The sequence below is a fragment of the Vanacampus margaritifer genome, chromosome 6, assembly GCF_051991255.1.
Source record: "Vanacampus margaritifer isolate UIUO_Vmar chromosome 6, RoL_Vmar_1.0, whole genome shotgun sequence".
Taxonomy (NCBI): Eukaryota; Metazoa; Chordata; class Actinopteri; order Syngnathiformes; family Syngnathidae; genus Vanacampus; species Vanacampus margaritifer.
In genome coordinates, this window is record NC_135437.1 from 12,300,082 (window position 1) to 12,324,426 (window position 24,345).

Sequence of the window (24,345 nt, forward strand, 5' to 3'; positions counted from 1 at the left end):
TAAATAAATAAATCAATAAAACAAGCGTAATATCGGCCCATTAAATCTGCTTGGAAGGTGGAACTAAACTGTCATTACTGTATATGCTGAAGTACAATATTACAGAGGGCTATTTTTTACATTAAATATTACAAATTTGTTTTTGTAGGGGGATTGTAACGACCACTGTGGATTTGCATATTTGTGGATTTTTTTCTTCAGTATTTCCATATTTTAAACCATTGTTTTTTCCAGTGCATTTCAATGGTCGTCAACTAGTGGATACGCAGAGATTCACTATTCACGTGACGGCGACATCAAGCACTGTAAAAGGCGTGGTCACTGGTCACAGAACAAATGTAACTTAAATCTCATGGCACTGTACCTCATATTTTGGTTTGTAACACACAGCAAAAAACAAAACAAAGGTTGATGGTTGATAAATTGGTAATTCACTGTTAAGCCAAGGCAACCTTGTAGACTGAAATAATGATGATCACATCTCAGGTTACTCACAATTGACTTGCTCTGTGTGAAATCTAGACCTGTTTAGGTGAACACGAAGCTATCATCATGTTAATGAATGCAAAACAGGTGGATACACAGATTAATTGCACCTTCTGCCATCTAGCATTTAATTGTTATGCCTGTCGCTGGCATAGATAAATGAACAAAGACTCATTATTCGTAGTAAATAAATTTAGAAAGTGGATCATTTCTCAATGATCTGTCTCGGCACAGTTGGTTGGAATCAGTGTGTGCTGCTAACAGTACAGCTGGGACGAGAAGTGACATGCGTGGATTGAGTGTGATGGAAATTCTATTCCGATCACTCTCATTTAATTTGATTGTGTTAGAGGTGCAAGCGTGAAAATCAATAACATAACTTAATGCGGCCTGAGAGAGGGATGAAGACAGGGAGCGTTTGTGCTTGTGTGTATGTTGGTTTCCCCGGTGACGTGTATATATATATGTGCACAGATTATGATTTATGAAAAGCAAACCTTTGAATGATCTGATATACAATTTGACCTAGTTAAAGTGTCATAATAAAGAGCGCAGCAAGTATGTTCAAAAAAGGCGACAAGAGAAATTGTATGTCTGCGCTCCAGCTAATCATTCTCTCCATCCACTTTGCCTTGCAGATAAATATTAATGAGGATTACCATGTTACTGCAGTACACCCACAGGAAAACAAGGGAGGGGAGAAAAAAATACTCTCACTCTCTCCTTTAGGCACATGCGCGCACACATACAATCTAATAGGATCTATTTTTTTGAATATCCACCAATAAAAAGTAGGATGTCGAGGATTATGCTATGCAAAGACAGAAAGCCAAGAAGACATTAGCACGTATACACAATTCAGAATGCCCACACAAAAGAAACGTCCACAAAATAAACGGTGGAATGTCAAGGATTCCACGCGCACAAATACACTCCACATTGTACGCACAAAAGAAAAAGTGCACACACTAAAAGGCGAATTGGATGATGTCACACAACAGAAAGAAAAGAGTGCGCACACGGACACACACACAATGGACACCCCTTTAGAAGAGTCATAAGTCAGTGCCTTTCTTTCTGGCAGGTAGGATGTCAAGGACTTCAAGGATGGTGCCGCACAAAGGCAGGAAGACAAGAACCCCCCCTCACACACAATAAAAAAACAACAACATTGTGCTTCCCAATCAGAATATCTACAACAAAAAGTAGCAAGACAAGAAATCAAAGACTCTCTTTCTCCCCCTGTCCCCCTTCTCCCTCTCTCTCTGTCTGTCCTCTCAGATGGAGCCTCACAAAGACAAAAAAAGACAAGAGCGCAAACACACACGCACACACATTACAAAAAATATTGTGTACACTAACCAAATGTATCGTCAAGGGGCTACACAAAGACAGGAAGACAAGAACATACAAACACACAATTAATACAATCTTTTTTTCTCCTCTCTGTCTAACAAAGAGCCTGACTATTCACCAACATGTCAACGTCCTGTATTCTGGTTCTCCGTGTCCTTCCAAAATCACCACCCATCCCACTCCTCGTTTTGCCAGCGCACATTTTTGTAAATAAAGAAGCAGAGATAATGAAGTCATCTTCCCAAGATCTGTGTGAAGGTGGCAGAGGGAAACTACAACACCCCCCTCCCCCCCCCCCAGCCTGTCTCCCAATGAGTACAGAGGAGTCCACTCTCACCATAGCTACCAGGCTAGTGTACTGTCTCCACAGCGTGCGACAGAAAACATTATTAACGATTGACTGGCGTCGCCTTCCACTGGCAGCCAAAAGGTGATCGTCATCTCCTCATCGTTTGATCTCGCGTGTCGACTTTGAACGCAGCTGTGCGGCGTGGCTATAGGTCTGATTTTTGGATGGTGAATTAAAGATAAGGGAGAGAGCGAGAGAGCGAGAGAGCACGGGGGGGGGGGGGGGGGATCACAGCGGAGAGTGATGAAAGGGTGGGAGTCTCATCATTCCCTCCCTTTGCGTCCTCTCCCGTCTCAAAAACATTCAGCCTTGGGGAGGAGAGGGGGGGTTCCCTTTCAAGGCGGGCAGGGGAGGGAGATGCAAGAGGGGCCTGCAGGGGACGCCCGCCCAGCCTCCAGCTCCAGTTTCTTACAAGTAACCCCCCACACATCACTATCCTTTGTCTCTCTAATTGGACTGACTGGCCTCAGCGTTCCTGCCCAAAGTCCTGGAAGGCTCGGGTGCGATCACAGTGAATCAATATGTTGGCTAACACTTAAAGGGGCTATTTGGTAATAGCAGCATGGCTATTGTAAACACAAAATAGAGTGGATCCCTCACTGTATTGGGATTTTAATGTTTAAAAAAAAATAATTATGTGAGAAATTTTTCACTATAAGGTGGAATCTTAGGCTCATTTTCCCACACAAACAGTTACTGCACTACGATAAAGTACATATACTCAGCTAATTTAATATAGCCACCACCGCTAGTTATAACGAACTGTAATCCCACCACACTGTAAGTGCGACCTTGTTGCGAAATTTTTGCGACCCAAATGAGGACAAGCGTTAGAGAAAATGGATGGATGGATGGTTGGACTCGGACAAACTCCACAAAGTGATGGTCATTGGAATTAAGTGATTCTGCATGTGGACATTATTTCTCCAAATGAGCCCGGACTGTAATGTGCGCACAATTGGATCATCTTGATGAGGATAGGACTTTGCATGCACCTGATCCAAACGGCTGACCTTCTCAGTGATTGGCGCCGACAGGATGTTTAAAGGTAACACGGATCGATTAGCATTCCTGTCTCGCTTCCCCACGCTTTTAAAAGGCGAATATATATGGCGGTAAATTACAGACAGACTATTGTCTGCTATTGTTTTGCTGCTGAATGTGTCGCTCCAACTGGAGACATGGAGCATCCAAAGCATCATGCAGTACAGATGGAAACAGTTGAAGCTTGAGGTCCTGATTGGTTTAAAACATACATAGGGTGTGTTCGGGAATTAAAAAGGAGAGGAGCGTGGTTTGCTCTCTTTCTTTGAACGCACCACTCTCAGAGTTTCCCAAAGATTGAATCTCCTAGTGGCCTCTCACTTTGTCTAAGCCATCACCATGTGCAAAGCTTTAGTAAATCAAGCCCTGAATGTTTTGTTGACGTCTGGCTCCTTCTCGCGCCATCTCATCCCCTTATTTGTTATTTTTCTATCCCTAATTTCACAGTAAAAGCTTGAGCAGCTTAAAGTGATAGCAGGTTAACAAAGGCGGGCGATAATCCTAATTCAGACTGCTCACAGAAGTAAACATCCCCACAACAACAAGCTGTTTATACTCTCTGCTATTTAACATAAAGGGGACATAACACAGTATGAACATTTGGATTTTTAAGTGCTTGTAAACAAATAGTTGGGTCTCTGGTGTGACTGCCCACCAAGTGGGAAAGTAAACATCCAGTAATTATTTACTTAACCCCCCCCCCCCCCCATTTCTGAAAATATGTCTCTAATAAAGTCACGCTTGCATAATAACCATTCCCCCGCTAAGTTTCTTCATTAATGACTTGATCAGCAGGACTGGGAGAAGATCCAGAGCCACTTTCAAGCAACAACCACAGTCCTGTCCTCAGACTTCACTGTGCTTCCCAACCTTTATTGAATCAAGGCACTCATTTTAAAGTACACCATCAAACAAAAATATGACAAAAGCATACCATTGTGAAATAATGATGATCTTGTCTCAATTTACTCGATTATTGTTTTACTCAGTGAGACAAAAACAACAGACAAATGTCATTAAGTGGAAGAACATTGAATTGTTCTGCTTGTCACTACACATCGCTGGTATAGATAGATGAATAAAGATACATTAGCTGATGTCATCATGATGAGAAATAGGGTGAAAAGTGCTACAATTCTTGACCCTCGGGGTATGTATGATGAAAAAATGTCACAGACATAACATTTCTCCTTTAATATTTGCTCTCTTTCTATGTCAGGTAGTCGACACAAGGCTGCCAAGCGTGACAAGTTTTGAATTTTACAAGGAGAGAAATTGCAAAATGTGCTTAGTTAAGCACTTCTTTTATGTATTCTCCCTTTAGATACCAATCATCTTACCTACATCCATCACTTACAGCAATGGGGAAACATTCATCTGGATTAAGTGAGTGACAGGGAAGAGAAAATGTAATTTAAAGAAATGTAGTGCTTCCATTAAAATAACAAAATCTCCATGGTAACTAATGGCATTTTGAAGAAAGCAACTAACACACATGCAACTGCGCTAGTATGAATGTGTGATGTGCAGTGCTGGAGGCGCTTTAAAAACCTGCATCCGTCGCGGGTCCTAATTGCTTTTAATTGGTTCTTCACTTCAAAACAGACACATTTCTCAAACATTTGAGAGATACTTTCTGCAGAGATGTTAACCACAAGGCTATTAATACGTTTGAAAAGATCTGTAGTTCATAATTTGATATAGAAAACTATTATGATGATATTGATATTCTTGGCTGTCTTCAAAATTAACTCGCAACATAGTCCTTGCATGTGTGCATGGAACCTAAACAATATGCAAGTGTTAATTAAAAATAAAGGTCATCTTAATGTAGCAATCAATTCAACCCTAAAGCATTTTCTCCTAAAGTCTCCCATTAAAAAAGGTCAATACGCTACTTATGTTTATATTCAGACATTTTTCTGAAGTGAGAGAACATACGCACCAAAAAGTAACTCCCACTGAGCGTTCCTGAACACAGCAGGTCTACAAATTGAATAAAGAGGATGAGAATGTGAGATTGCAATCACGGCGCAGACCTCCCTCCGCTACACTGCCGGAAAATCTGAAAACCTCTTCGCAAGTTAGGTGTTTTAACTAATAGGGCAGTGATTATTCATCTGCTTTCCTTTCAATTCATTTGACTTTCTGTCGGTATCCACACAACAACTCAGTGCACTTCAAAAGTTTCACCAACAGACAGACAAGCCAATCCACTCCCAATGCCCTTGGTTGTGAGGCAGATATGATCACCACTTTACCAACGTGCTGCTGCCTCCGGTGTAGTGAAATCTCTCTCCCGTGTGCATTCAAAGAGATGAAGTACAAAGAGAATCCTCAGCAGAGCTCGTGGCGTTTACATGAGTTGCATACTACAAAAGAAGACACGACTCAAATACATGCTATCCTGTAATCTCATGTTGGCCTTGCTTAATACGCCTTTTCATAATCTTTGTAAACAATCAGCACCAGGGTACTTGAGGGTGGCAGTAAGTGAATGACTACCGCTGAATTGAACCGGTAATTGAGACAAAAACCTGTGTTTGGGATTGCACCCCAGGTTGAACTGACTAATCGTCCTTACCGCTGCGCAAGAACAGTTGTAGTTTGAGCGATTAATCGCCAATCACGTTTCGGCATTAACATGGCTGACACCTCTCTGAAATCAGCTGGTAGTCTTTCTGAATAATCGGCACAGGGAGAGGAGTTACCAATGACGTCATCGATTAATTGACGTCAAATCAACTTTCATCACCTTAGCGTGAACAAAAAAAAATCCCTAGCCACTCAAACCTACTAAATGCACACCAAAAGGTGCATATTTTTTTTTCTTTTTTTTTTTTTCTGGCCGGGGTCGACAGCTCCCGTCTTTGGTAGAGGTTTTCATGCATGCCAGATCCACCACACCAGCATCTATCGAAATTCAAACACAATCTGCTTCTTCCTCTGGTCGTTGAATCGGTGGAAGCTGATGTCTGTGGATCTCACTCTGCTTCATCTATCCTTCCTTCCTTTCTTTAGTCTTTCCTTTGGTCTCTTGAGGTCTTCCTAATTTGTTGGAATTTAGATGTTTCTGGGGTTGGTGAAAGACTCTGATTGGTGACCCGGTGATGTCTGGTCGGTGCTGGATTTCACTTTCCTTTCTTTTCTTTGATCCTTCCTCGGGTCCCCTGACAACCTCACGACTCTAGCTGGATTCTGAAGTATTCGGTTTAGGTGAACGGTATGGGATTTTTAATAGGTTTTAGGTGAACTAATGAGTACACACTCACACGCACACATGCACACACACACATACACACGCACGTGCGCATATAAAATAAATTAAAAAAAATTAAAAAAATTAAAAAGAGAGACCGCAATGATGACGAATCAGTAAAATTACCGAATTAACAATACTGAGCTTTCTCAAAAAGAGATAGAGAAAAAAAGTGCATAAGTGTTCTATTTCCTTAAAAAAAAAACATCTAAAAGCAGCGAAAGTGTAAATAGTTGAATAAAGAAGATCACAAGATGCGCTAGTGGGGGCATAGCCACTTCTGAACCAAACCTCCATCAGTGGGTTTGCAGAAGACATTTTCTCACAGGTACATACAGTATGTAAAAAAAAGTTTGGTGTGATAGTCTTGAGGAAATAGCAAAACATGATGACTAAAACTGCTGACTAATGTCAACCCTATAGACGCAATCCATTTCAGCATCAAAAGAGCATGTCTGCGCCATTCATCCGAGCAAGTTAAAAGTCCATTGATTAGCCAGTCCCAGCTGAGGTGGCGTGGCTCAGTGATAGTGAGTGATCAGAAGCCTGATACCTGATTGTTTGAATCAGGTGCGTTGGAGGAAGGAAACATCCAAAACATGCTGGGTAGGTACCCTCGAGGACCGGAGTTGGTGAACCCTCGTTGTTGATAAAGCGCTATATAAAAAGCAGTCCAGTGACCGTAGTTCCTTAATGATAATGTTAACCACACCTGAATTTCCTCAACATCTATTATTGGAGAAATGTAAATCATGGACAGCATTTCTTCTTCCTTGTAACATCAGCTTTTCTGCTGACACTTTTACCATTCAGAATATAGTGGGACAGAAGAAGGCTCAGATCCTCATTCAAGCCTTTTTTGCTTGTTCAGATGACATGTAATGGTTTGTTTACAATGAGAATGCCCGAGTTTCCCCCACCTGGAAGTACATGTGATGTGAAAAGATTTCCTATTGGCCTTCTGAGAAACCCAGAACCAGAACAACAACGTGACCCGTGCTGAAAATGAGTGTGACACTTCTGCACTACACCATCAGTGAATATGCTCCCTCGTGTTTCCTGAAGAACACACCAGGCACATGATTCAGAGCTGGCAGGTTGCAGCCTGTCTTTCCAAACCCATTATGTTTGACTGTGTGGCACGCACATTCCATGTCTATGTCTTTGCATACGCGCCCGACACACAACGCGAATTACAAACTGAGCTCTGGTAGTACTGCACACAAACAAAGCTAATAAAAAGAGCTCGCGGTTCCTCACTGTCACTTTGAATGTGTTGAGACGAGCACTCCCACGGTTCCTCTGACAACCTTGAACTATCAGAGAGATGGCGGAATACATTAGAGACGTCCCGGAATTGACAGACACACCAGTAATTGTCCACTGCGGAGATTAAAAGCTTTGCTCTTGACTTGCCTCCAACTCCAAACTAATGCCGTCTCCTGGATTAGCCTAGAACCGCTTGCACACACGCATACACACAAGGCACTAGCGCCTGGTCCAAAGAGAGCGTGAAAAGGGAAACCCGGGGGCTCACCCGCTCGCCGCTGTTCCTCCGGAGAGTCCCAACCGGCAGCTTGAGCATCAGCCGGCGGGTCCTCCCGGGCGTCACCGCTCCCTGGACCAGCATGGTACGCTCCGGAGCGTCCGTGGGCGTGTGAGCATGTGTGCCGCCGTACGAGGTTGGCATAGGCGTGGGCGTCCTCGCCGTCCCGTCCAGTCTGGAATCCGGGATCCACGCGCACCAGCTCAAGAAAGTGGGTGATGGGGAGGTGTGCAATGTGCTTAGAAAAAGAAAAAAATTCTAAGTTCCTTTCTTTGTTGTGCGCATGATGTCCATTCCGCCGTGCGCCACACTCAGTGCTGAATGAGTGAGTGAGAGTGGGAGGGACCGGGAGACGCTTTTGTCTCTCCTCCTCTCAGTCTGACAGCGGCAAACCCACCCCCCCTGCCCTAACTCTCCGCTTTCCCCTTCTTCACTTCCTCCAGTTGGGGGGCTTATCCAGGTCACGGGACTAATGTGACGTCGTGGATGTTATTAGCGTATGCGCTCGGGTTCTTATTTTTAAAACCGGGAAGCAGGGCTACATCATTCTTAGATGGGGTAAAAAAGATTAAATAAATTGCATATAAAATATTTAATTTTAATAATAATTCTCATGCTTGATTGTATTATTTGTAATTAATGACAATTTAATGACAATTCATTAACCAATTATCAAATTAAATAATTTAACAGGTTTGGAACAGGTTTGTCTGGTATGCTATTTACATTATAACGGCAAACTGGCATGAATCTGTTTATATTATTTCATATTAAGTGTTAAGAAATTTTTAAGTATGTTTATTTTATATATATTATCTTGTCTTATTTTCCTATTTTCATGTGCAGCACTGTGATTCCCCTGTGGATTTTTAAATGTGCTATAAAAATAAAGTTGATTTTGAAAATGGATGGATGATTTAAAATGGCTAAATTAATCAATAATATTACAGGACTCTTGACAATAACCTTTAAAAAAAATACAAGCACAGTCGGTTGCATTAAAGAACATAGTGGGTCCTTTATTTTAAACTTGTATCTAACCTAAACATGCAGTATTTTTGAAAATGCAATAATAATTTTCAAATGACTAAATTATTCATAATATTGAAATACATTAAGGAACTATTGAATTAGATAAATGAAAAATATGACAAAAATGATTTCAATTAATTTATAATGAATCAAACCATAACTAATTAACCAATTTAAAGATTAAGGAATCAATTGAAAAATATTAAATTGTTTATTGTACTATTAAAACACACAATTACTTAATAAGATAAATGACGTAAAATAAAAACTTTAAGAATTAGTTACAATACATAAAAAAATATCACAGGACTATTGAAATCAATTGAACTGAATTGCTTTAAAGAATATAACAAATACAATATTGTATAATATTTCATATAATATTTTAAACTTTACATTTTTAATTGTATTATTTCTAATGAATCTAACTATTATAATTTACCAATAAAATAGCAAATTTTACAGGACTCATCATAAAGTGAATGGGCAATACTTTGCAAAGCATCGGTAAATGTACACACCCACTGGGATGACGACGTATGTGTGTGTGGTGGTGGTGAGAGGGAGGGGGACCTCAAAAGGAATATGGGATTTTTTGCCATCTGGTAGGGAGATTATCGATGAAATCCCACATCCAGCTTTCTCTCCCTGCACTGTCTGGATTTAGGGGGAGGAGTGGCAGGGGGGATCACACACAAACATGCATCAGTGAAGTCAAGCCTACATTATTCTAATGCAAGATACATCATCTGAATGCAAAACAGTCAGGAAATTAGCCAGATTTCCCCCAAGCAGTCACACAGCCTCATCCAGGTCAGCGGCCATTCAGCTGAGTCAGCGCTCTTGCCTTCAGCTTCCAGCAGGGTGGGCTTTACATGTCCATTAGAACTATTGGACCTGCGATTTATGTCATATTCTCATCATCACTCACCGCCGAGCCTAGGCGGGGCTCCGCACATCGATATAGAGCAATCGGCTGATTAACAGGAGAGGATCAACGCACGTGCTCGCAGACATACAGTGGACATAAAAAGTCTACACACCCCTGTTCAAATGACAGGTTTTTGTGATATAAAATTAAGTTAAATCATTTCACCACTTTTTACTACAGCAATGTGACCTTAAACCGTTTCAGAAGACACTTGCCACCTTTTAAAGTCCTTCTGAGTAACCCCAGTGTCATGCTTTGGGGCTGCTTTTCTTCACCTGGCACTGGAGCCGTAGTCAAGATGGAAGGAATTATGAACAGTTCCAAACAACAGTCAGTTGCACAAAATTAGGAATAAGCGAGTACAAATACAAAGTATCTATCGGGCCGATACCCGGACTTATTTCAAGATCTTTGCTACAGCAGCCGAAACCTGTATCGGCCAACCTCTTCCGGCCATTTTATCATCAGGGACTAGAAATCACAAGTATAGAAACTTGCCATTCATTTCATGCAATTTTAAGGGGAAAAAATTATATGTTGGGATATATATAGGTCTTTCTTAAAAATGATTTTGAAGTTTTATTTAGCAAAAGTACTAGTGGTATCAGCACTTGATATCGATATTAGAGTTGAGTACTTGGTCTGAAAAAAAGTTCTATCGAACATCCCTACACAAAACCCTTCAGCTTCTTCTATTAGGCAAAAATAAAAAGTCAGGAAAAGCCTAATAGAGCAGCAGAACTTTATCTGGGGTGAATCAAAAACACTTTAAATTTGAATGTTAATAATTCTGAACACAGCCTTTTTTATAAGAGGGTGTGCACACTTGTGCAACCATATTATCCCTGTTGTCACATTAACGGTGGATTTAAAAGATTTATTGTCTCAATTTTTTTTTTTACATCACAAAGGGCTGCTATTTGAACAGGGTTGTGTAAACTTTTCATACCAACTGTACGACACCAACTGACTAGACATTTCATTAGGTATGTCTCATAATGATGAAAAATGTTGAATTTCTAAAGATGATACTTTTATGATTCAAAACTGATGATAGTGAACGTAGGAAATCAGTCGTAAACAAGACACTTGACATGCGAATTTAATGAAATGCTGCGGGCTCAAAACAATCTAACTACGAAGGTAATATGACGTGCTGTGTTGTCAATATCAGATTAAAAAAAAGCCATCCAAAATAGCATCATTCTCCTCCACCCCCATAAGTGAGGACCACCTGCCAGTTTTGGTGACATGATACTATAGGATAGACACACCGAAACACATTGCGGCCTGACAATCACACAGGAAAAAAATAATCTGCAGCGGTAATCCCCAGTCAGCATTATTTATTCAACAGGCCTGGCCCACATCAGCTTGCCACTGACTGTGGCCTACATGAGAAATATCAGAGGCTTATTTATAAAATGTGTGTCTGCTTGGTATGTAAGAGCCAGTGCTGCAAAGCAGTGATAGACCGATATCATGGCTGATACCGATTTAGTAGTCAAGGAGGATATTCGCTTTCACTAAATGGGAAAATATTGGTGTCAACATTAAAAAAAAAACTGTGTTAAAATGTTTTCTTTTAGCTGATTGGAGACACAAAAAAAGTTGGCGGTTTTGGCCTGACACCTTCAACAGGTAGATGACCACAAAGTGAACACGTTAGAATTGAATTAAATTTCCTTCCCTGTCGTCTTGACCGACGTGGAGGATGGGGGGCATGTTAAGTTACATTTTCCACAAAATCATCCGTGCATGATTAGGAGCTAAAAACGAGGCATTAAACTGTGAATATCTAGAGTTAAGCAGGGTAATTCTGATTTCTGACATGCCTCAATGATCTGGGTCAGTTCGCGCCGGCAGTCCTCGAAATAAATCAGCTATTAATACATTCCCCTGATAGTAAGACGTAAGAATTGACAGATACAAACCAAGCAGCCAGAATAGAAAGAGTCAATATTAAAAGTGAAGCTAATAAAAGAAATGCAATCAAAGCAGGGCTAATTTTATGTGTGATTATAGAAGGCTGCCTCCTCTTTGTTTCCAGATGTAATAAAACAACTCGAGCATCGTTGGATGGAGGCTCTCCATTAATTTGACTGTCTGACTGCCCAAAGGCCTTCTGACTCATCCCCACGGTCTTGCTCCTCACTGCGCTTTTTGTCTATGTGCGTCTGTTTTGGTGGTTGACACCCTGGAGCTGTACTGCCTTGCATGTTTTTACTTTCAGCACTATAGGGATGTAACGATAACAGAAATATTGCAATATTAAAATTGCCACGATATCCTCCTTGTCATGTCACGATGAAAAAGGCGAGGTTGTATTCCATTTGTGCAGTTCTAGCACCCTCTGGTGGCTAGTTTATTAATGAAGTTTAATTTTAATTTGGAATGTTTTGGCAACAGCTGTGGTTATAACTCCTTTAAATCAGTCATATATTTTTTAATATACAAAAAAAAAACTTGATTTTCGCACGCTTCAGCCGAACACAGCATTGTGAACCATAGACCATGATACTTTGCGCCGCTGAGACATTAGAAGCACAAGACAATGGCATGTGACATGACATGGCATAGCCAATATGTACATAACAATAACTGCAATATCGTCATGTCACGATATTAAAAGCAGCACATAAAAAAAAAGGCAGGTTGATATCCATTTGTGCAGTTGTAGCAACCTCTAGTGGCTGTTTTTTTAGTGCAGTTTAATTTTCACAAGGCATGTTTTGGCCCATCTATGTTTAAAATCCCCGCTAATGGTCAATGAACGGGAACGTAATATGCTTGTGAACCGAGTAAATAAGTGGAGAAACTCAACGAGTGCATTCATTGGCAAGTAAGTGCCTCAATATTAAATGTGATACGAGATTGTAGGTTGTTTATATGCATTGCTGTTATTATGTACAAAAGTACAATATGAGCTCATTTTTTTTACAATATTGTGACCTTTTTTTCTTTTTTTTTATCGCCAACCTCCCCACAATATTGTGATAATATCGTATCGTGATGTTTGGATATCGTTACATCCCTAATGGCCAAGCCTATTGTCACTACTGTTATGTGCAAAAACACAATGTCCAATGTTGTGTTTTTTCCCCATATGAGTTTTGTTTTTAATAATATTGTGAGTTGTTATACAGTAACGTGAGCTTTTTTTTACATCGCCGACCTCCCCACAATATCGTGATAATTATCGTATAGCAAGGTTCATTTTGTGATATTTAGCGCATTGTGACATTTGAATATTGTTACATCGCTATTCAACACATGAAAAACGACAAAATGAAAATTATTATACAAAAGCAACAATACAATTTCGGATTCACAAAAATCTATGATTTAAACTCTACAATGTTAACTAAACCATAGAATTTCATCTAGCTAAAGTATGAAAGTGTAAAGCTAACATCTACTGTATTGCAAACAGAGCATGTAACTACACACACAGGTGTGTATTGTCTTTGCTCCGTGGCAACAAAAGCTATGAGAATGCAGAGAAGCATTTTCAAACTGTAAACAAAATTGGCATACACCTGTGCCCCAGAAGCCAGAATGAATTTAAGTTAAACAAATTAACACTTTTTGTATAATTCTCAACTAAATTCCCACAAGATGTTGCTCTTATGGATTCTTACTATGCTAATGCAATCCTGCAGGGCCGCTTTTCATTTTGATTTAATTTCCTCACCACAGTTGTTAGTTTAGACGGCACTCGGAAAACACGTTCAAGGTAACTGATTGCCTGGGAGATTTCCTGGAAATGGGAACAATTGTACGGCTTCTGTCGAAAATGGGACATATTTGTATTTTGGAAAGCTTTGTCCGCGTCTCAGGGGACAAAGCTGTTTTGGACAAATCGCATCATTCAGCGCAACATCTGCTCAATCTGCTGCGAGGGTGTTCACATCCAGTAAAGCTGGGTACACACACAATGATTTTTCAGATCAACCTCATATGTGATAAGGGAAAAAAAAGAAGATGGCAATTAGTGATGAAAAATATCAAGAATAGCAGTAGAAGAAAAAAATAGGCCTAACCCTTGAAAAAATATTCAAAAAAATACAAATATGAATGGCGGAAATTGTTACCACACATACAACATTAACATAATCCAAAATATTGTGACTTGCAGTGTTTAATATTTTCAGTCTATGATAGGATATGCATACTGTACATATGCACATAAATGATGGTGACAATCGGTCCACTTGAAGTATGAGTCACATTTGAGCCATTTTTCTCATACATTGATTTATTTAGTTAATACTGACTGACTGGCTCATATTGATTATTTAATATGAATTAACCCACATTCCTTTGTGGAGCCGCAAGTCTATTTGTTGACACAACACAAACTTCCTCCCTGCTCCTCCTCCTTCCCACAGTCACCATATCTAAATATGATCATGCGGTGAGAGCGGCAGGATTGTTATTGGCTTTTCCACTCCACGAGATGACAGCGGGACAGATTCTCCTGAACGTCTCTGGAGTTCACAAATAGTTTATTGAGCACCTCAGCACACAAAAGGCAAAGTCGATGACAATCTATCTGTGGGACTCTTTGCATTTGCTGAGCCTATGCAAGTCTCGCCATATGTTGTTATTATAATAATACTGCTTTGCTTGTCAGGGTGGCTAGTCAAGAGAAATCAATGACTCACTGGAGTCAAGCCAGGCCGTCCTCTGAAAAACATGCGCAACCTGCTTTCCTGTTGCTACCCTGTGAATAAAACATGCATTGAAAATAAAAAGTCTTTAGCCAGTTTTGGGGTGAGATTTCAGGTACAGTGGAACCTCAAATCATCCCGACTTGGTCAGCAAATCTCATGGATACAAACAATGCTGAAGTGAGAGACAAGGGCATGTTCTGACTTACTGCATTAAAACATGGCTGCACAGCTAATAAAGGTGTTATAAAGGTGATAGTTTGAAAGTAAATCAAATGAATTCACAACAGATTATGCCTATCTGCAACTATTTTTATTGTATCAGTAATTTTGATGCTTTTGTCTATGCCAGTAATTTCTCATCACATACACATCCACCACACATGAGAGATCAACAGCTTGCCATGCAATTTTACCGACCAAAAAAGACTATTTACTGCAAATAAATATATTTTATACTTTTTGATAGGTTTTTGTTTGCCGGCGTGTCGTGATTTTACTGATATAAAATATGTGCCTTGGCGCCATATAGGTAGGCACACTCGGGTCAATGTGTCTTTTTTTCCTTATGTTTCCTGTATGGGACTACAAATGGATATTAGCATCAGGCTAAATCTGGTGTAGTTACGGAAAACCTTTGAAGTCCCAAAATAAAAAAATATAGATACCAGGGAACAGCACAGAACATTAGAGACAACAACGTGAGCACATCAAGACCATGACACTAAGGCATGTTTATGGTTTGTAGACAAAACAAAATGAGTAAAACATGTCCAGTTTCAAATGACCAAGAAAGCTGAGCAGTGTTTGTCAGGTGCACTAATAGAATGTCTCAGTAAATACTGAAAAAGATCATTGTGGATGAATCTCCTGGTATTTTACATACTTAAATTGAAAGACTTATACAAATGTTAAACATAGTCGTCATTAGCTAGCTACCACCTCCAATAGTTAGCACTGGTTAAGTATGTAATCCTTAATGCTCACTTCCATCTTTTTAATGTATGTTATAACCTCCTTGAAGGTCTTCAACGTTGTAGTGACAAATGTGCTGTCAAAACAGCAAAGGAAAAAAAAACTGTCCACGGCCAGTGCTGTTATAAGCAGCCATCAAGCCTTGCTGTTATTAGAATTGCAATATTTCAGAATATATCATTCAAATGGGCCTATAAGTATTCTATTATGAGTGCAGTGGCTGACTTGAATGGATGCGAGATGTGCAATTTGCAGTTGTGAATAGCAGATGAGGTCTCTAAATTACACACCCATGTCAATTGAGTGTGTGTGTGTGTGTGCGTGCGTGTGTGTGTGTGTATATGCGTGCGTGTGTAATAGGCAGATGACAAACTGAGGGAAAGCGGAAGCTCAATAATAATAACAACGGTAATACCAGTTTAGAATTGATTATGTGCACATACAAATGGGATCAAATTTATGATAATTGTCTTCTCTCCATTTATTTGGCTTATTGTGAAGCCTGGGCAAAAGTTTAATGACGGAGATCTGATTAAAGTTGGATTATGCTCCAATTTGTATCCTTCCAAATGGGTACTGGAGGTCAATATACTGTTTGTGCCTCCTTCATAACATACCGGATGTATTTTGACACCTCCAAAATCGAAAGCATCTAATTCAATGATTTGGAGCTCAATAAATAAAACATTGGCATATAGCGTCAATAAAGATTTTACTCTAGTATGGGTATCTCGAGCGCTTATCCTTATTAGGGTGTCAGGTGTGCTGGAGCCTAGCTCATCTGATTTGGGTCAAAAGGCACGTTACAGATTGGACTGGTCACCAGGTATAACATAGTAAACATAGGATAGCAGTAGGTGCTAGCTTCATGTGTTCTAGTAGACATATTGGACATGAGTGACTTGAAATGTATACATGGAAATAGTAAATAAATAAATAAATAAATAATTTGGCAGATATCCAGTAGGTAATACTGTGCATCAAAATTAGTACTTGGAACTAAAACAGTCAGAGAGAGAGAGCGCGAGCCGCGGGGCATTGCTACTGTGTCCTCCTAATCTCTTATGTAACGGGTGTGTCAAAATGACTCAATTATAGCAAGCTGACCCCATCCCGCTCACTCTCCCTCTCTCTGCTAGTTCAGTTTGAATTTTTCCGATATTCAGGCTGTTGTCGTTTCAAATCTCTCGCAGTGCATGCTATGCCATTATGAGTTATTCCAATTTGTCATATTGGGAACATGGTGTCACCACGGATATACTGTACTATTCTCCAAAAGTTCCCAATACAAGTACAGGAATACATTTAACATGCAATTCCTATGACATAGTGTGGATATTGCTACTTTTTTACGAACCTTCAAATTTGAGCTCAGTCTATTCTAGGGCCGTTGGGTCAGAACGGCTTGAATGACTTCTGATGTTTGGATTTGACACTCACGTTACAGTTGAGTTAATCATTGATTAGTTGATGTCAGTGATCTATTTTCAATGCACTTAAATAACTGCAAGCATCAACACTGCACTCGAATAATAATAGACTAATAATAACCAATACAAATATAACAAATAATATAACTTATATAAATACAGTTGTGCCTTGAGATATGAGTGAGCCAATTTACGAGTTTTTCCAGATACAAGAAAGTCTATTTGAGGTACCACTGTTTTGAGTTATGAGCAGGATCATGGAACAAATTTAACTACCTTTTGCCCAAAGTCAGCTGGGATTGGACAGCATGTGGAAGAGGCCTTAATCCATTGTGACTATAGCCTCTATTATGTATCTTCGTCGGGTCAAAACCTCGTTCCTTCAAATTCGTCTTTTTTCTGGAGACCCCCAAAATGGCATGCTTCTTCAAACATTAACATTGCATCATCAAAGAGAGCAAGCCATTTTCAACATTTTAGATTGGTCAATAGTTTTTGAAAAAATATGACTTGCCAAATTCATTGTGACTTATGAGGTTTTGGCCCGACACCAGTGATATGCAAATTGTGTCATTTGAGACTACACAAAAAAAAAAGTCTCAATTGTGTCACTTGAACCATGCAGTATACTGTAAAGCCGGCATCTGGCTACCGACTGTGGTTGGACTCCTGAAAACTCTCCGAGACCTTTGTGGCATAGCTGCCTCCTACGCAAAATATGAAACTCTGCTTTCACTGGAAGAAATTTAAAAGCAGAACTGAGCAGATGTGATGGAAGCATTCCCATTCTGTGTTGGTCCTCTTCTGTAAAAATGCAGAAGATTGAGGAAAAAACAAGGAAAGGCAAGGAAAGGCAAGAAAAGGCGTTTGGTTGCGGGAACCAGGCCTACATTGAAGAAGGGATGTTGGGGGAGAAGACTGCGCGGTTGGTGGGGCTTAGAGATTCAATTAAACTACACAAGGAATGAATGCATTTTTAATCACGGCGCCCTGTTTCCTGACATGACAGCCACAGCCTTTGTGCAAGACTGAGGATGAGGAGCCACCATCTGTGTGTGTGTGTGTGTGTGTGTGTGCATGTGCGTCCAGAAGCTCGTGAAACACAACAGACAGCAACCTTGGCTGGAGACCACGTGGGTGCCACGAAGAGACATTTTGCAGAAGCCAAAAGCAGATCCAATTAGCACATACACATCATGCCACCGTTTGGCTAATGTGAGAGGAGACTTGTCACTGTGGACATGTTTGTGTGTGAATGAAACCTCTGTGGCAAAGACTCCATGGAAATTAAGCCAGCAGCAAGCAATGGGGGAACTATTTTTTCTGGAAACATGAATAGACTTAAAGCTCTTTCTTCGGACGCTCAATAGCTTCCCCTTGGGCAGGGTATTTATTTTTGTTGCATTTTGCGGCTTTTGTCATAATGCCGTGAGAATGTCTGAATGTTAAGCTTATAGGCATGACTCTTCAACAATTTATCGTTGCACATGTACAAGAAATAAGAGTGGTGACCTGAAAAATCCAAAGTCTACCAGTGATTTTACTGTATTTCCTGACCCACTTTCACAGTGTGTAAAAGGAAGGTTGGTTCCCTTGAATCCTCTTAACGTAGCTAAATCATTCATGTGCCCTCCCTGCGTTAACCCAGCGCTAATTAAAATCGCTAGGCTCTATCCATGCCCAACTGGGTGACAGGTTGCAGTGAATTCATGACTAAAGTGTGTAGAAGATCAGCATAAACGTAATGACCACTAATATTCCTTTCTCTATGCAAGAATGCATTGGTTAACAAAATAACGTGGCCAGGACAGCAGGCAGAAGTCATCGATGAAGAGCGTGCTTGTAACAAAACCGGTCGGGGTACAGACATACCAATAAGCATTAACGACAATGATGCAACAGATTTGGAGGGGCAGGATATTCCCCATGTATGGCTTTATTTAAGAAAATTGTTTAAGGAGGGTTGTTTAAAAAAAAAAAGTTCTGCCTTACGCCAGTCTAAAAGCTACCACTTTTTGGCGTTCAAAAATGGTCTCTCTAATCTGAAAGGTTGTTACCATTAGCTAATTTAGCATGTCTTATTACTCTGCTCACAACATTAGCATTGTTATCAGAACAAAAGTGTGAATGACATTTAGACATGTTTGCCATTTATTTGGATACACAATTAGATTTCAGGGTGAAAAAATGAAATTTTAGGGTTATGCCAGAAAAAATTTGACTCCCATTGTATAAACAGGTTAAACGTCTCTGCATTCATAATATGCCAAAAATGGGCAAGTTACATGCTCATGTTGTAAGACAAGTGTTTTTGAAACTGTGTATCACTGTGTATGTTTGTGCAGTAAACAAACATGATTTGAATATTCAGTAATGCAAAGTAGCCATCTATTCTATTGTTTTCCACCATCCATCAGCAATTAGCACAATGAATGAATGCGTAGCGTAATTAGGTGGTTTAGAAGAACAGCAGATGAAGTTGAGTATTTTCCTGGACACTACACACTGCATGAATAATCTAGTTATTAGGCCTAAAACTATTATTCAGAATGATAATTTCTCATCAGTTAATGCATTTGTGAGAATTCTCACAAAATGTATGTAACATTGACACTCAGCAACCCTGGAATTCTGGTGTAACGCAACTGAGTTCATCCTGCGAAAGGATTACTCTTCCCTCCAGCAGATGCTTGCACTCGTAAACAATGTTAAGGGAAAACAGGAGCTTAATGACCAGACTCATTACATCATCGAGAAGCTCAACGCAAGCGGGGAGTCGGGCACCATACTGGGCGGCCAGAAAGGTATCTTAAAGACGACGTATGTGAATTTGCGTTGGGAATGTTTGAGCACCTCAGAAACAACAGGATTCTGAGTCATCTGCCGCAAGACAAACATCAGGGGAAATTGGAATATGACAGAGGCATCCATCGGATTCTTCTCGTTCCTTATTTGATTCTTAATCCTTCCTTCCTGTATTTATTCCCAGTGGGGTGATTCATGGCTCGCTGTAGAACACATGTGAAGGATGTTGACGATATAAGGCCAAAGATAAAAACCCATACTTCAGTTTTAAGTTGGATGGATGAAAGGCTCTTGCGTGCTGAGAAAACATTCCTAAAGACTCTCCTCACTGGGCTCACCTTGTGCTGAGCCATGTAGTTCACGCAACCAAGGTTAGATCCCTGGATTGCCAATTTATCCTGTAGTGTTGCCTCTGACATATAATCGGCACATTGTTTCTACACTAATTAATGAGAGCATCTGGAAGAGACATGAACATATGCCCGCTTCAGCCCTCGGACCGCAATTATGCACCAAGAGGTCAGCCACGTCATGTGCAAAAGAGAACGAGATTGAAATTATGTTTAAAAGCAAAATTGCTCAATTACACAGCATGAAAACACAAGATAGGCAAAAAAACAACTTACAAAGACATCCATCAGCATGTGCTCCAAGGTCACCTCAATGTCCTCCAGTCGAGACGAGAGAGTCATTCTTCAGCTAGTACAAAAAACGTCCGTGAAAAGAATTCAAACTGTACTGATACTGTGTTTAACCATGCAATCCTGACAATTGTTTTAAAGCCATTCTGTTAAAGATAACACCACCATTTCTGTTTGTTTCCCTCCACAAAGGATGGTAGCAAATAGGCGCTTTGTGATAAGTATTCCAACTGGTTCCAAGACTGTTCCTTTCGGTCTAGAACTTGATCGGACACTCATCTTCAGAAAAGTTCAGTTTAATTTTTGGGATATTTGCTGGAACAGGATGTCTCCTCCCTCTTCCCCCTTATTTTTCTCTTGTGCTCCCCTTTTTTCCCTTCCATGCCCTTTCAACTCTGTGTCCACAGTGGACGTCTTTGTAAGGACAGAGAGCCTGGGGCAGCTGATGCCCAGTTCTGGGTGCTTTTGGCTGGGGTCATCCTCTCTCACACTGGGCTTCTAGTCAATGCGCCTTTGTAAAGATCTCATTAAAGGCCGGCCGGCCAGGGATCTCGCATGTCTCACAGACACATGAGGGGACAACAACAGTGATATGTCGCCGAATTGACAGATAGCTTATGTAACACTGATGGGCGAAGGGGGAGGATGGAAAAGAGCCGTTTGGGGGTAACGGGTGAAGCGAAGGATCTTAAAAGGACGCTTCAAGAGTTGTTATTGTTTTTCTGTTAAGCGCTGGTGCAATGCACCCTCTGTTTCCCCTGTAAGAAGATTCCGTCTGAGCTTGAGTGATACATACAGACTTAGTAAGAATAAGTAGGAGGAAGTGTGGGGGAGGTGAGTTTATCTGGGCTGTTCCCACAAACAGGATATGACTTGAATAAGTAAGGAGACAGTCAGTCAATTTACATGCACATGCACAAAGTGGCAGAGATTCTTATTTGCTTTACACGGACTTTCGATTTACTGATCAGTCTACTTTACCACTCTCACCTACGGTCAAGAGCTGTGGGTCCTAACTGAAAGAACAAGCTCAGATACAAGCGGCCGAAATGAGTTTCCTTTTCTGGTCGTCCGGGCTATCCCTTCAAGATAGGGTGAGAAGCATAGTCACCCAGAAGGGACTTCGAGTGGAGCCGATCTGGTTATGAACCTTCCCTGGTGAGGTGAAAGGGAAGTATGGGCTCCCTTACCATAGGCTAATGCCTAAAAGCATCTCATTCGCTCATGAAGAGACAGCCAATCCCCAGTTGGAACTCCCAATGGAGACCATTTGGTAAGGGTGTTCCAGAAACTCAAAGTGTGAAAAAATTGAGGTTCGACTGAAGAGCATTTTTTCCTTTTTTCACTGCAAGGTACTCTTTGGCTCAGGTCGGTTTTCCTTGCTACTAAGCTGCAGGTCTGGATGCTGTAGTATACTTTTTAGTTTGGCTGCAGCTGCCCTTAGTCTCCTCTTGAACACCTTTTGTCACCTTATGCCAGCGAATAAAGCCATTCCTGTTAAATCTCAGCTAAAAGCAGATTTGTGTTTGGAATACATCTATTGTTATTCACAGAACCTACAGTACATAAAAATCAATTATTTACTGTGGAGTAAAAGTAGGACTGACTTCCAATTATTTGACACACAGAACACTCATTGATGTTGACTACAAGTGTCCACTTAAGTTCTGATATCTGCAGATTTTCACTTTTGCAGGAGATTTTTGAAGGTAAGACTACTGTAGCCACAAATGAAGGAAATAAAAACTGATGCATTCAAATGTGCTGCTAATGGACCTCGGTCTGTAGTTTGGACACCCCTGTTGTATCTTCACATCATTTCATGAAGATTCCTATGCCTCGTCTGTCCTTTCTCCTGCTGTACAGTCCCAGAGAGCCAATGATACATTGGCCTATGATCCCTTCTGGATGTGAGGTCAACAGAATCAGCAATCAGTTCTCACATCAGCTCTCAGCGCCGGGATGTGACGGAAACCATATCATACAGCCTGAATTCTCTCATGGATCATACATGGAACATGTGCAGGTGACTGCTACAGACAAAATGTAGTCAATCATGGGGTCTTTGTCCGCCTCAAGAGGCTTTTCTCTTTCCCCCAAGAAGCTCCTTATGCTGCCTGCAGTGGATATGCATCAAACCACTATTAATAACTCACCATATCCCTCTTAATTCTCATCGGCGTGCCTCTCATGCATTATAAATTCTCCTCCGCCTTGAAGGTGGAGACAGACAGTGCGTCAATTGTAAGCGGATGGCAGGTGGAGTGCAGAGTGCTGCAGGTTGTCAACGTTTGGGCCCGCGTTTCTCATTAGGGAGGAGATTAGCCTCAACGGGGGCCGCTTGGGTCGGCACGTTCCAGTGGGACTACTTTTTTTGCGCATCATCCACAGCTAAACACCGGATTTCCACACACGGATGATGATAAATGAAGGCAGGGTGAAGGCATTGTGCTATTATTATTATTATTATTTAAAGTAAGACACTTTCAAGGGAAATTTATGTAAATAAACATGAATAAACCAAGGATTTATAAAACTATAGTTTTGCTCTTAGAAGAGAAGTTAAACATAGTTGGGAAATATTGAAATAACTAGATCTAACCATTCTTCAATTTTTTTCACACTTGTTCTCATTAGGGTTACTTATGGATGATTTTGTGATTCATATATCTATATATGTAATACATTCACCCCAATAAAATATTCCTTCTCCCATCTTTAGTGGAAATCCGACCAAATCTGACAGTACCTTTACCTGCAGCAAGCTGTAGCAGTCCAAGGTGTTAGCCCATGGTCCTTCGGCATCAGACCAGTCCTGGAATCTTTCTGTACCAGTAATCCAGAAAGGGTCAAGTCCAGCTGAGCTTTGACTACAGCAGCAGTTCACACTTTGCATGGCAAAAATCCCAAATTAACAAGCGCCCGCTTGTTGTCGACCTTAACCTCTCAGGACATTTTCACACTCTGAGACTGAGAGTCTTCATGATTAGTGGTAATGTTATCACCTGGCATAGAAAATAGGCTGCTAATCAAACCCTGGGCAGGATTCCAAATTCGGACACACACTTGCACACACACACTCGGTCATTCAAAAATAGCATCTACTCCAGACACGTTGATAAAGCTTCTTAAGGGAGGTTTGCAGCCAACTGTTTCAGGGATTTATTGCATAGACACTTTGACACAAAGTAGGTGTGATAGTCTGTAGAGTAGAGACACCCTGCACTACATCGGCTTGTGCGCCTTTCATTGTCTGCAAAATATCCAATGGTTGATCTTTATATGTGTTTCTCCTGTAATGGGAATATTGTGTGTTTTGTCGATTTATCCAAAAGTACATCTGTGAGGTATGTTGGATGTGAAAGATGGTCTGGCTCATGATCTTGGTTCTAGTTCATCCCAAATGTGTTTTATAAGGGTTAAGGTCAGAGCTCTCAAGTTCAAATTTCTGCTCTTGCCTTCCTATGTAATTTGTATGTTCTCCCAGAGCTTGTGTAAGTTGTCCCCTGGTACTCGGGCTTCGTGCACATTCGAAAAACATGCAAGTTGGGTTCTTTGAAGATTTTAAATTGCCAATAGATGTGAATGTGAACTGTTGTTAGTCTAAATATACCCTGTGATTGGCTGGCAGCTAACTTCCACATTCCAAAACCATACATGTTAGGTTCTTTGAAGACAAAAGGCCTTTTCACACTGCACTTGTTTTTCCAGGTGTTCACCTCAGGCCAGGGCACAGGAGTAAAGGTGCCCCTGCACAAGTGTGCCCATTTGAAAGTGGTTGCCTAGCAGCATACCAGGAAGTAGCCTGGAGGCTTTTC

The 24,345-nt window shown here is 40.7% G+C and overlaps 1 protein-coding gene across 7 annotated transcripts in view; it reads right to left on the minus strand.

The window, feature by feature from the left end:
- The window catches only part of frmd4a (FERM domain containing 4A), a 114,346-nt gene that overhangs the window by 67,295 nt on the left and 22,706 nt on the right, over positions 1-24,345 (minus strand). For 4 of the 7 annotated variants that reach the window (XM_077567696.1, XM_077567701.1, XM_077567693.1 and 1 more), the window contains exon 1: positions 8,032-8,354. The exons of 1 other annotated variant lie outside the window; for it this stretch is intronic. In XM_077567696.1, coding sequence (XP_077423822.1) covers positions 8,032-8,184 — 153 coding nt within the window. In that variant the 5' untranslated portion in view covers positions 8,185-8,354. Of the gene's footprint in view, positions 1-8,031; positions 8,355-20,512; positions 20,839-23,282; positions 23,446-24,345 lie in introns of those variants that run through there. 2 more of the 7 variants (XM_077567694.1, XM_077567698.1) reach the window with 2 other exon arrangements.